This window comes from Etheostoma spectabile, chromosome 8 (genome assembly GCF_008692095.1).
Source record: "Etheostoma spectabile isolate EspeVRDwgs_2016 chromosome 8, UIUC_Espe_1.0, whole genome shotgun sequence".
Taxonomy (NCBI): Eukaryota; Metazoa; Chordata; class Actinopteri; order Perciformes; family Percidae; genus Etheostoma; species Etheostoma spectabile.
In genome coordinates, this window is record NC_045740.1 from 17,369,091 (window position 1) to 17,382,627 (window position 13,537).

At 42.5% G+C, this 13,537-nt stretch overlaps 2 protein-coding genes across 2 annotated transcripts in view; one reads left to right on the forward strand and one right to left on the reverse strand.

Annotated features, from left to right (window-relative positions):
* Nucleotides 1-6,008: 6,008 nt before the first annotated feature.
* On the reverse strand, nucleotides 6,009-8,017 carry LOC116693758 (zinc finger protein 569). The gene is made up of 2 exons (XM_032522986.1): nucleotides 7,742-8,017; nucleotides 6,009-7,337 (listed from the first exon to the last, which is right to left on the reverse strand). Exons 1-2 carry the CDS (start codon nucleotides 7,917-7,919, stop codon nucleotides 6,121-6,123), a joined length of 1,395 nt encoding a protein of 464 aa, XP_032378877.1. The 5' UTR covers nucleotides 7,920-8,017; the 3' UTR covers nucleotides 6,009-6,120.
* A 1,168-nt stretch (nucleotides 8,018-9,185) lies between these two features.
* Nucleotides 9,186-13,537, forward strand: part of deaf1 (DEAF1 transcription factor) — a 28,635-nt gene continuing 24,283 nt past the window's right edge. Inside the window, 6 exon segments of the mRNA XM_032523040.1 lie at nucleotides 9,186-9,627; nucleotides 10,966-11,057; nucleotides 11,312-11,316; nucleotides 11,656-11,738; nucleotides 11,741-11,782; nucleotides 13,224-13,373. Coding sequence (XP_032378931.1) covers nucleotides 9,429-9,627; nucleotides 10,966-11,057; nucleotides 11,312-11,316; nucleotides 11,656-11,738; nucleotides 11,741-11,782; nucleotides 13,224-13,373 — 571 coding nt within the window. The 5' untranslated portion in view covers nucleotides 9,186-9,428.

Here is a 13,537-nt window from a genome sequence, read left to right on the forward strand (position 1 = left end):
AGTGAGGCGACCTGGTCTCACGTGTGTCGGAAAAAATGCAGCAAAACACCAACGATGCTCGTTTTTCTGAAGCACCGTAGGCACAGTTAGTGACGTTGTCAGTAATAGCAGCATCGGTGCTGCGCCTCTTGCGGGCGGTATACTAAATATAATATAATAAAGAAGTTATTGTTTCAAGTTAAAATACATGGAATCTTAGGAAATCCCTTTTTATTACCGTGGTATCAAAATCTGCAATAAGAATTATTTTACTGAGAATTATTTTATAGAGTTACTTTACTGGTATTGGCACTGACTACTGAATTTTTGGTATCATAACACCCCTACTTGAGATTCACAAATGCTCCAAGAAATGTAGCTTGTTTGGACGTTTCCATACTACTTGATCAAATAATAAGCCAAGCTACTGGATTCAGAAAACAGCAACTCTATTGAGAAGTAGTTAAACCATGAACTGAATAAATCAGAATTAAACTAGTACCGCTACTGCCCAACACTGCTTGCAATACAAGTTGGATTTAGCGCTGTGACAGCATCGCCACTGGTTGCTTAAGTCAGCTACTTTTTATTTGCCAGAAGGCATCATAGAGACAAATGCTCGTCCAAGCGGTCAGCATAAAATCAAAACGGGTTTTCCCTTGTTCACTGGACAAGTGAAACCAGAAAATGAGTAATTCTATCACAGAATGGGTCTACACACACTCTACTAAACCTGTAGCAAACAGCGCCACCTGCTGAGAGGAATACACTACATCTAATTAAAACAGACTTGAGGAGCAGATGTAAAACTGAAGACAGGGGGTCAGAGTGTGGAACTAGTGGAGCAACCACCAGAAAGCACCCTAGTAACCAGTTAGCATCCCATAGCAGCCACTGAGAGAAAAAGATTGAAACCACCTAGCATATGTTAGCAACCAATAAGAAAACACCAGGTAACCGCCAAGTTAAACCCTAGCAAGCCAAAAAACAGCCTAGAAATTCTCAAACTCTAAATATTTATCCTGTTCTCTGACTACATTGTTGTTGTTTATTACTACACACAAACACACCTTATGTTCCCTTCCCCCGACCATCTGAGCAGCAGTGATGCTGGCTGAGACACACACACACACACACACACACACACACACACACACCACTACAATTGTAGTGTTTTCCCACTAAGATAGCATGGCCTTTGACCCCACACTCTAATCCTCACTTTAACAAATAAGTATTTCAATGGACAGATCAGCGATGGAACAGCCATGCCTTCCCACATTTAACCGATTCATGCTGCACGATCATCACAAATTTCTGATATATGTTTTAATCCAGCACATTTAACTGCATGTTACAACTTAACGTTGATGAAGTCAGACTGTCATAGTCCAAATAAATTAGTTTCAGTTTACCTGGGATCAACATAACAGTGTGTGGTGTGTGTGTGTGTGTGTGTGTGTGTGTGTGTGTGTGTGTGTCAGTGTCAGTGTCAGTGAGTGTGTGCTGCCTCCCATGGTCACTCTCACACACACACACACACACACACACACACACACACACACACACACACACACCTGCGTTTTACTAAATATCAAGTATTATACTATAAATCCTCTTTCCTATGAATGTAAGAAAGCCAACTAACACCCACTTGATTTTTTTCTGAAAAAAGGTTCAGGATATCAGATTCAACAATGATGTGTGTAACAACAGTCAGCTCTGACCCCATTTCAAAAGGGAGATACAGAAAACCAGACGCAGGTCTCTAACTAGCTAGCTAGCTAAGTATAGCCGACAAAAAGTGATGTCGGCGATGACAGTTAACATTGACAGTTAACATCGACGTTAACTGACTTCAGTTCATATAAAAGTTAGGCATAACATCTCTACACATTAAGTTATATAGCCTTAGCTTAACGTATTAGCTATATTAACGCAAAGCTATGTGGAAATTAATTAAGGTTAGCCGCCTTTTCAACAAGAACAAAAAAACGTTAGCCTTTTTAAACTTGGCCTAAGCGACCTCTCGTTCCCGGTACGTGTACTTTGCTAGCATTAAGCTAGCTAACGTTCGTTCTCTGAACTGCCCTTAATGTTACCGTTAGCTAGCTAGCTAGCTACATAAGGAGAAATTTGTATCTGGTTAAAATTCCCTCAAAAGAGCAAACCATATTTTTCGTTAGCCTAACGTTTGTGTACACATAACTGGTTAGCTTACGTCACCGTTTAAGTTATTTAGCTAGTGATAGAATAGAGGCCACTGACGTTAACAAGCTACCGTTATGTGTCGTTGTTGAATTAGCTAGCTAGCTAGTTAGCTCTTCTCTGTTTGAGTATCTTACCTTATTAAATGAATCTGTAAAAAAAACAATACATTTATGAAATGCTATGTGTAAACCGATCCGATCCGAAAGTGTTCTTCTTTGCCAATCCAGGGTATTAATATTAGAAATGCCATGATGCCAAGGTTTGGTAACCCCGCACGAGCCAGGTAGCTCAACGGGCCACGCCCACAACAAAGTCAAAACCATTAGTCTAATTATAATTTTTATACATTCATGTTTTTGTTCCTTTAGATCCTGATTGAATTGGAATCTGATAACCATAAATATTACTTTCAATGTAACAATTTATACAGTATGTTTCCAGCATCCAGTCTTCAGGCTTAGACCAATAAACTGTATCCTTACACCACTATTTAATACAATTTAATATTTAATTCAAGCTGCGTGTCCACCCCGGTCTCTTCCATGTCCACCCACTATAATAAAAAGGGAAAAGCCCCAGTATTACGGTTATCAACATGACCAATATACACTAGGTACATTTAACAAACGCTGATGTGATTGAAGATTGCAGATACGTTGCTATTGCAAAAATTCATTTTAGTGGCCAAAACTAAAGAAAATCAATGGTTTCAGAATCTGAATCAAAAATAGATTTTGTGCCAAGTAACTAGCACTTACTATTTATTTGCTTTGGTTGATGGTGCATACATAAATCAAGTTAAAAAGGAAAAAGGATATATAGAATGTGCAGAGGACAGGATGTAGGAGGTTTAATGTCAGTGGGGGTCCGGGGCCTTGTTGGTGAGGCTGACTGCTCAGGGGAAGAAACTGTTGGACCACCGCCTCCTGCCAGAGTGGAGAGGGGTCCGGGGCCAGAGAGGAGAGGGGTCCGGGGTGAGAGGCCAGAGAGGGAGAGGGGGCAGGGTGGAAAGGCCAAGAGGAGAGGGGTCCTGTGCCAAGATTGAGAGGGGTCCGTGTGGAGCCAGAGATGAGAGGGGTCCGGGGCCAGAGAGGAGAGGGGTCCGGGGAGAGAGGCCTGGGTCTTTATCGTGCTGTTTGGTACGAGGAATCGAACTGCCATCGCTTGTGTGGATTCTCGTGTGCTTAATCGCGTCCGATATGGAAATGAAAATAAAAAACATAGTCTTAACAGTTTCTGGTTTTTGACATCTATTACACAACCCTGTTGGATGTTTCCCCATGGTGAAAAGCGTACTATTTAAATAAGTATGCCCAATTCTCAGTCTGGTGATGACTGCCTCCTCTTCCCTTTTTCCTCCTCCTCTCCTTACATTACAAACACAATTTTGGATGTTACATAAATGTCTTCCCTTTTGTTGTTGCTCCCAGTGCTGTTGCCACTTTTTGATAATATTTATTTCCACACAATGCTTTTTTCTTCTGTTTTTGACAATTCAATAACTGCTTGCTTGGCTAGCTTGTCCACCCTCTCATTACCCATAATGCCTGTGAGCAGGAACTATAGACTGTATATATATTAACAATCATCATATCAATATATATACAGTCTATGGCAGGAACCCACACCTATACAATAGTAAAACCCTGTCTTCTTATTCCTGCCTGTGCTGTCATGACTTCATAGAGCAAATTCTGTCGACTAGATGTTCCTGATCTTAGACCGTGCAGGTCTAAAGACTACAGACTACACTAGGGTCTTCTTTGGTCCATATTCTCTCAACCATTCCAGAGCCATCAACATAACACATAGCTCCACTGTAAATACACTTACCAAATTTGATGTTCTTCAACAAACTTCCCCTCTGTAACTCGGGACTACAACAACAGATTCAGTGTTTCCTGTTTCTGGATCCTTTGATCCATCTGTGAAGATTTGCCCATATTCCTCATATTTAATTTCTTCATATTCATAAAATTCACTCACCATCTGATTCCTTCCGCTGGATGTTAACTTCAGACAGTGAAATATACAGTGTATGTAATTTTAGGCATTTAATTATTCAACTCTTTATTGTACAAAACAAAGGTACACACAAATACATGGAACAGACATTACAAAACAGGAACCAAAAACATAATGTTTCATATCATTTTGACTGATTATATTCATCTTATAACTTAAAGGAATTGTTGTCATTTTTACATAACGTGTGTTTGTCCTTTGCTTCTGTAAATAGTTTAACATCTGGAACCCAGCCAACCAGCTACGAGATGAAGTGTTACCATAAAACATGTGATTCGGCGCAAATTAACATTTTGAAAACAGAAAAATAGGCAATGGTATTAGACTTTAATGGTAGCAGCTTGCTCTAGTCATTTGTGGGTACGGTAAAATTTCCATGGTAACAGCGAGGTCCACCAATCAGAGACGCCGCGGTTACGTTCAGGATTACGGGAAGCGTCTGCTATAATAAACTGTGTAGCCAAAATACAGACACTAAGTTCACACTGCAAGTCTTATGCTTGATTCAGATTTTTTGCTCAGATCTTATTTTTTAAGATTTCTTTTTTTTTTTTAAATGTGGCCTATGTCAGATTCCAGTGTGAACTGTTTGCAGTTTTAAACTGACCCGCATGTGAAAAAGAACAATAATAATAATAATAGTGACATCAGACGCAGCCCGCTGTTGCACTAAAGTTAGGGTGGTTTTGGTGGAAATAAGCATTTTTTGCTTTTATTTCAAAACGGAGCAGTTACGGTATGATCCTTTTAGTTTTTATAGAATTAAAGTAACTCCCCATACACTAATTAGGTCTAACACGTCACTCTCCGTCCATTGACTTGCTCCATCACTGTTTTTGTAGGCCTAGTCAATTCAATTTCAATTCAATTTTATTTATAGTATCAATTCATACACGATGATCTCGGACACATTACAGTCGAGCGGTCTCCGGAAACCACACTCCAGAATTTACAAGGACCCCACCGTCTATTGTTCCTCCGAGCAGCAACATTGCAACATTGCGATGAAAAACTCCTTTTAGGCAGAAACCTGGGACAGACCCAGACCCAGACCAAGACCCAGACCCAGGCCCAGGCCGAGGCCCAGACCCAGACCCAGACCCAGGCCCAGACCCAGACTCTTGGTGGGCGGTGTCTGACGACCGGTTGGGGTTAGAATGACGAGTGGCATTAACAGTCCCAAAAAATAGTAGTTTGTAGCAGTTATTTGTTGTAGTTTGTGGCATAGCAGGGCACTGTGCAGCATTACAAGGCACAGCAGGACGCAGCAGGACGCAGCAGGACGCAGCAGGACGCAGCAGGACGTAGAGGATGAAGCAGGACGTAGCAGGACGCCGCAGGACTCAGCAGGACGTAGCAGGACGCGAAGGACATAGCAGGCACGTCAGAAGGACGCAGCAGTACGTAGCAGACGTAGCGGACGCAGCAGGCCGTAGCAGGGAAGCAGCAGGACATAGCAGCAATAGCAGCTGAAGTAGCAGGACGCAGCAGGACGTAGAAGGACGTAGCGCGGATGCAGCAGGACGTAGCAGGGACACTTGCACGACGCAGCAGAGACGTAGCAGGACCCAGCGAAGCAGGGACGTGGTGAAACGCAGGCGAGGAGGACGTCCGGAGGCGAGACGGCAGGCCGCCGAGGATCAGCAGGGAAGTAGCAGGAAGCAGAAGGACGTAGCAGGACGTAGCAGGAGCCAGCAGGACGGGTCAGGAGTAAGCGGATGCAGCAGGAGTAGCAGGAAGACAGCAGGACATAGCAGGACGTAGCCGGACGCAGCAGGACGTAGCAGGACGTAGCAGGACGCAGCAGGACGCAGCAGGACGCAGCAGGACGCCGCAGGATGAACATGGCATTGCAAGTTTTTAATTTTACTGTCTGTGTGTAGTGGCTAACTCCCGCAAGAACCTTCACCGTGACTGTTGGGTACGAGTGCTCAAACCGTCGCTGATCAAGTGGGTCAACATGTGCCTTCTCATGTTCGACATGATGCTGAATCGTTGCCCGCAGGTCTTGCACGGGCACGGCCTTTCGGCAGTGTGGGTCAACGCGTGCCTATTCAAGTCAGACGTAGAGTTAAATCGTTTCTTGCAGGTCTCGCAAAGGTACGGCTTGTCGCCAGTGTGGATTCTCATGTGTGTTTTCATGTTCGAAATGTTACTGAATCTTCTCCTGCAGGTCTCGCAAGGATACGGCTTCTCGCCCGTGTGGGTTCTCAGGTGCCTGTTCCTCTCTGACACGGTATTGAATCTTTTCTTGCAGGTCTCGCAGAAGTATGGCTTTTCGCCAGTGTGGGTTCGCACGTGGATCGTCAATTCACGATTGTTCCTGAAGGCTCTCCCACAGTTTTTGCAAGGATACGGCTTCTCCCCTGTGTGGACCCTCATGTGGACTGTAAGATCGCCATGGAATTTAAACATTTTCCCACATGTTTCGCAAGAATACGGCCTCTCGCCTGTGTGGGTCCTCATGTGGGTCATCAAGTTACCATGATGTCTGAAATCTTTGCCACATGTTTTGCAAGAATACGGCTTCTCACCTGTGTGGATTCTCATGTGGGTCAAAAAGCTATAACGTTGTTTGTAATCTTTTCCACATGTTTCACATGTAAAAGACTTTTTACCTTTTTCAGTCATATGTTGAATCTTTGACAAATTAGGGTTGTTTACATTGTTGTTGTGACTGCTGCTTTTGCGACGTCTTCTCTTTGGTTTGGGCTCTGCTTTGCTAGTTGATCCTGAACCTCCATGCTTGCCTCCTTTCTGGCTTTTGCTCTCAGTTTCATGAGAGTTATGAGTGCAGAGCTGTGGGTCACTGTGTGCTTCTGACACCACAGAGGATATAACTGGCATGTTGACTACAGACTCTTCCTCTGCTGCACAGAGACTGTCAACAGGATCAAAGTTCAGAGTCTGATCTTCACCGTGTTTACTCTCCTCACGAGTGGGAGTCAACATAAAGGCATCGGTCTCCTGCTTCGGTATGAGCTGCTCTCCTTCCTGACTGGTGCGGAGTCCCTCCAGTTCCTGTTTAATCTGGGGAGGCTTGGACTCCTCCTGGTCTAGACTGGAGATCCTCTCCTGAATCTGACCCTCCTCCTCCTTACAGACATGTTGCTGTGGGAGCTCTGGAGGAACAGAGAATAAAAGCATTATGATACGAGTGTGATGGTAAAAAAGGAAAGAGACGATAGATATATAGCTAGATAGGATGGTAAAAAGACAAAACCACGTGAATAATATGGACAATGAAAGAAAAGATACTAAATAATAAATACATTAAAAAAAAATGCATGATGCACGGTAAAGTGCTCTATGAGTCCAATGGTGCAAGGATAAAGTCTAAAGATCAGCATTAACTATGGACAACACAAGAGAATAATGTAGACATAGTAATATAAGATATAAATGTAAAAGAAATGCAGACATGCGAGAAAATTCGTACCAGTTTGTATTAAAACACCTAAGACGTTAGATGATCCGTATCTCTCTGTTTTGTAGTTTTCATGAAAATAAGTCAACTTTTACTCACTTTGTTTGATCCTGTGTAATTTTATTTCGGGTTTCCAAATGAGATCCAACCGTCTGCGCTGACGATGAATCTCGTCCTCGTACTCGCCGATAGTTTTTTTTAAAACTCCGAATATTTCTTGAGCAGCAGCCGTCAGTCGCTCGTTGACGAACTCTCTCAGATGCTCCACTGAAGACATTGTTGTTTAATTACACGTCTACACGTTTGACAGAAGAACTAACCTCCCAATGCCTGCAGGGGGACGTCCGCAGCAGCCCACATATGACCGTACACCGTTCTGTTTACTTCCGCTGTTACACTGTTAAGTTCCGACTGGGAATTGTACGTGTTTTCTTTGTTCCGCTTGTCACTACCCGACGTAAGTCGAGTGCAGATGTGAATTGCGCATGCGTCACCTTGCGACGAGTAGCGTACAAGACGCTAACGAGAGACTTCTGCAATGTCAGTACAGTAAAAGTGGAACTACATAACGAAGTTTGTTCACTGCTGGTTACAAGTTAGCATCAAACACAACAAAGGTTGTAACTTTAATAAAGGTTTAATGGCGCTTTGAGCTAATGTTAGCATTCAAACAGTTATAGATTGGTAAAAAGATTTTGAAATGATTTCCATCTTCTGTTGGTAAAGAGAAAAGTTTATTAAGTTATGGATTGCACACATTTCAGTATGACACGTTATGCGGTAAACGGTTTAAATCTGAGCATGCGCAACTCCCACTGCACTCAACTCACATCGGGTAGGGACTCCACTTTCAATGTCTTGTTGAAGAAATATCGTTGCTAAGCGATACACAAGTAGAGTCCATTCGGGTAACACTAGCTAGCTAGTACAATATATTTCTGGCATTTATGCTGTGCATTTGGCTGTAGTAACAATCGTATAAAAGTACAGTACATTTTTATTATTATTATTACAATTGTGTTCCATCCCAAAGAAAAAAGATTGTCTTTCAACTTTAAACAACAGAGACAATTTCTGGTCTTTATATAGTCAGCCAGCCAACTCAAGTTATCGTTAGCTTATTAGAGATTTTAGCATAGATATATAGCTACATATATACGTATTCATATATATGTATCGTAGTATTTCCCAAACTGTATAAAAACACACAAAAACACTTTTCTAGCTCAATCATGTTGTAGCCTACCTAAAATATCTGCTGCAGGAAGAAAAGTATGGATGAGGAGGAAAATATTTTAATATTTAATTTGTATTAATCCCATAGTTATGATTATATATATATATTTTTTTTTTATCTAACATTTCTTTCGTTTTAAAATTAAAAAAACCTTATAATTATGACTTTTAATTCACAAGTAGGCCTATTACGTTTTATCTCACTTATATAATCGCAATACCATGGGGCTATTTTTGTATTTTTATAATCAAGGTAAAGTTTTCATCTTATTTTTGTTCTTTTACAAGCGGAAATGGGCTTCCATATTTTCCTGAATCTTTATGAAAAGCCATCGGTTGAGCGGCCGTCCTCTCTCCGGATCAGCTCGCCTGATTCTTCAACGTTTTACTTCACATTTCCGCGACTAATTTGAGCGACTGTCGGTGAGCGGGTTCCGTGTTTTTGCCGGTTCTACTTCGGTTCGTGCCTGGCTCGGCTGCTCTCGGCCCGCACTAAGAAGCTCCGCGGCCGCTCGGTCACGTTCGGCTTTTGTCGTTCGGGGAGGAGGTAATGGACGAAGCGGACTCGGCGACGAAAGCGCTCGGGCTGGATGAACCGCCCATCGACATGCCGCCGGTGGAGCAAGTGGGCTCGGATACCGAGTCGGAGGCCGAAGTCACCACGATGGCCGTGATGGCGGAACCGGGCAACATCGACATGGGAGCCGAGTCCCCGCCGAATCCGGACGAGGCCGAGGCGGCGTTCGCAGGCAAGGCGGGCTTTAAGCTAGCAGCAGGCCGCTGCTGAGCGGGGCGGCGCTACAGCTCCGTGTTACGATAATAATGGCCGTCAGCTCAACTCGCCATGAACCATGGATGTATTAACTATTCAGGAGAACGTAAAACAGTTAATACACACATGGCTGGTGAATGTGATACTTCTTTTAAATGTGAATTAGTAACAAAAGTTTAACAACGATCGTATCTCCAGGAGCTACAGGATTGTGGTAATTTACACAACAGTGTGTGTAGTGCCAAACTCCGTTCAAGTATTTTGTAATTTAAAGATTTGTAACATATATATTGCATATTATCTCATGTATATATAGCGACAAATATTCAGTTTACTTATTTGACAAGTCTTTATTAGTTCGGCAATGACTGACATCGTTTACCAACTACACAACTTTAAATAAATTCCAGTTTTTAGAGCTGGTTTACACTGCTAGCCCACCACATTGAACTGGTGGATTAAGATTAACTGTATTTAAAGTTTATATTAGCTTGATGCATAGCATACATGCTGAACAAAAGAGTTGTAACACTTAAGAAAAGTGCTGATTCTTAAATTGTTGAATAGGTAAACGTTTTGCATTTCCCCCTAATTATTCAAGATTAAATTGTCAGATAGTGAATAGTTATTTAAAAAGAAATTGGAGCCAGTCTGGTTGAGTGGTTTTCCAAACAGCTGAAAAATTATGATTTGCACTGGTTGTAATATTTATTAGTTTTATCTTTCAAAATCAATGTTAAATTCAGATTTAGAGTGACGTCTGAAATATTAAGAATGCATCTGAGAATAACTTGGGCTTCACAGTTCATCGTTTTTCAACCCACCAAGACTTTCTGAGTTAGTCTAAAGAGAGCCTCAGTAGAAAACTACCCTTCAAATGTATTCGTCATTTTTTAATGGTGCTTTTATCTATTCAATTCAATGTTCAATTTGTTTAATAAAGGAATGTGCAAAAATATTTCCATTAATTTGTATTAAATTCAACAAGCAATTTGCTGTATTTTAGCAGAATTCTGAAAGCAGCAGAAAAGCGGAACTGAGTACATTTCCATATTCGTTTATTTATTGTTGGTAATAAAATGTATCACAATATTCAACTTTATCGCAAATTCCTAATATCGTGCAGCACTAATTGTAACCTTCAAAATGTTATTTTCCTTACGGAAACACATATACATGGTTAATAGAAAAGGTCTTTTGATTCTGGCGATATTTACCATTTGCCAAATTTCTGAAGGAACTTTTCTAACAGTAGAAGGAATCATCTGGAGATGGATGAGAAGATTAAATATTTGAATCTCTTGTTGTTGATCAGAGGTGACGGCTGTGACGGTGGCGGACGTTCAATCTGCAGAGGACAACGTGTTTACGACGACGGTGGCCACGTCGGGAAGTCTCCCTGAACACGTGCTGGTAGATGAACACACACTTTACAAGCTCAGTGTCGCTCTGTAAGAGGACAGCTTCAGTGGTTTTTGATTTCCAGACCTCATAAACTGATGTTTCTCATCATTAATAATCATGAACAACCTCAGTGTCACACCGTGCTCTGGCATGTCCAGCAGAGTTAACCAGGGTTGGTTCTCTTGTTCACACTTTGACTTTGCAAACTAGACTGGTGCAAATTATTGTCAGTATACAGGATATAAACTGAAACTGAGCTTCTGTTTTCCAGAAGCAGATGTGTGTGTTTGAAGGCACCATTAGAGTGAGAAACTTTATGCAATAACTACAGTTCAAAAAGTTGAAATAAAGAGTGAGTAAAAGTATAAAGTAAAGTACCTTGAAATAAACTTAGATATATTCCACCACTGTAAAGGACCCCTTAAAAACTCCTGAAGGCTCACTAGATCTTCAGTCATTGTACTTTCTTTGCTTCCAGTACCTTGTTTTATGTAACCCCCCCTCGTTGTTTCCTCGGATTTACTGTGGGTGTGGTGTGTGTGTGTGTGTGGGTGTGTGGGTGTGTGTGTGTGGGTGGGTGTGTGTGTGTGTGTGTGTCCAGAGTGGGGAGGACAAACCTGCAGCGTGGGTGATGGTCTCAGTACCGGAAGGCCACCTTGATTGTAGTTCACACTGATGGCAGCTGTGGAGGTCTACTGGCCTCAAATCTGCTAACGACGAGGCACCAGGTACGTCTTTTTGTTGTGTGTGTGTGTGTGTGGGTGTGTGTGTGTGTGTGTGTGTGTGTGTGTGTGTGTGTGTGTGTGTGTGTGTGTGTGTGTGTGTGGTGTGTGTGTGGTGTGTGTGGTGTGGTGTGTTGTGTGTGTGTGTGTGTGTGTGTGTCTGTGTCTGTGTGTGGTGTGGACTTTAGAGGCATCACTCTCTCACTTCTCCTCTACCACACACTCCCACCACACACACACACACACACACACACACACACACAGCCGGGTTGACGACACACCAACACACAAGGTGTAAACACCAGGCCACTTACAACGTCATTTGTCCACTGGTGTCCCTGTTGTGCTTTGAGTGACGTCTATTTAGGTAGGAACCTTACAACAGGTAACGGGGTGCTGTTAATCGAAAGGAGCACAAATAGTTTTTAACTCTTGTGTTGTACTCCCGAGTTAAAAAAGCGGACAACAATTTGACAATTTTGTCCCTTTTTCAATCTTCTTTTTAGTTTTCACTAACACCACCTTACTTCCACTAGTTTTACGCTACTTTTTGGAATTCATGGTCAATAACCCTCATTTATATAGAATTATACCTAATATTTGAGATAAAAAAGCAGAAATTATGAATTATTTTGACTAATAGTTAAGATCAGAGGAACATACAGGTAAGTTTAGTCAGGAATGAAAGTGATCAGTTGTATGTGCAAAGAGCGTTGTAAGGAATCCAATCCATTTTTTTGTGGTAATTTAGTTAAAAAGAAACCCATATTTCCGATATAGACTATTTTTTTAGGGGGTTAAATTTGACCCGAGGACAACAGGAGGGTTAACCGCATCAAATCGCTACACACAGCGATGCTCATGTGGATGTATAAATAGTTCTTGCTGGAGTTTAATGGACCCAGGGATTCTTGCACGTTCATTTGAAGAACATTGTGATCAATAAATCATCATCAAAATGCAACAATGACTATTAGAGTCAGTGATTTCAACAGGAGGCTTCGGAGCGGTGTAAGGTAGAAGAGAGGGCGTCCGCTAGTTTACTAGCCACAGACTTTGTTTCAAGTCCGTATAGCAGCTCCTCAGTGGCTTTAAGTTTCCACAAACTCTGTGTTTTAAAAAGTGTCAGTCAGAACATTTCAGTTGATTACGATAACCCAGCCCCTGACGTAAGTAGGACTTGGTATGAGTCCGCTTCAAGACCAGCACATATTTGGTGCCGCTCTGGAACCATTTTTCCTGGCAGAAAGACCGTTTTTTGACTGTCGCCTGTGATTCGAGATTAGGCACCGGCTCCAAACCGGCCCCTCGAAATGCCTATGTGGAAACAGGCTATGTGTGTGTTAAAGTACTGACGAGGTCTCTGAGTTGTCCATGTTGAACCGAGGTTGTTCCTCTCTCTTGCTGATCTGCATCCGTTTGTTTCGGCCTCCTGTCTGTCCCTCAGGCCCACAGTCTCCACCCACCCCGCTGACTCCACCCCAGGACAAAGATTCTTGCTCCAAGTACAACTGGGACCCCTCAGTGTACAACAACGAGCTGCCTGTCCGCTGCAGGAACACCAGCGGAGTTCTCTACAAGACCCGACTGGGATCAGGTAATCAACCCGTTGTACTGCACACACTGCTGTCTTACACAGGAGATTACCAGTAAAGCCGGCTTATGATGTGGTGAAGCCTAACCGCACTGCCTGCTTCATGCCTGCCAGTCAGGAAGCTCCACATCCAACACTCTCTCTCTCTCTCTCTCTCTCTCTCTCTC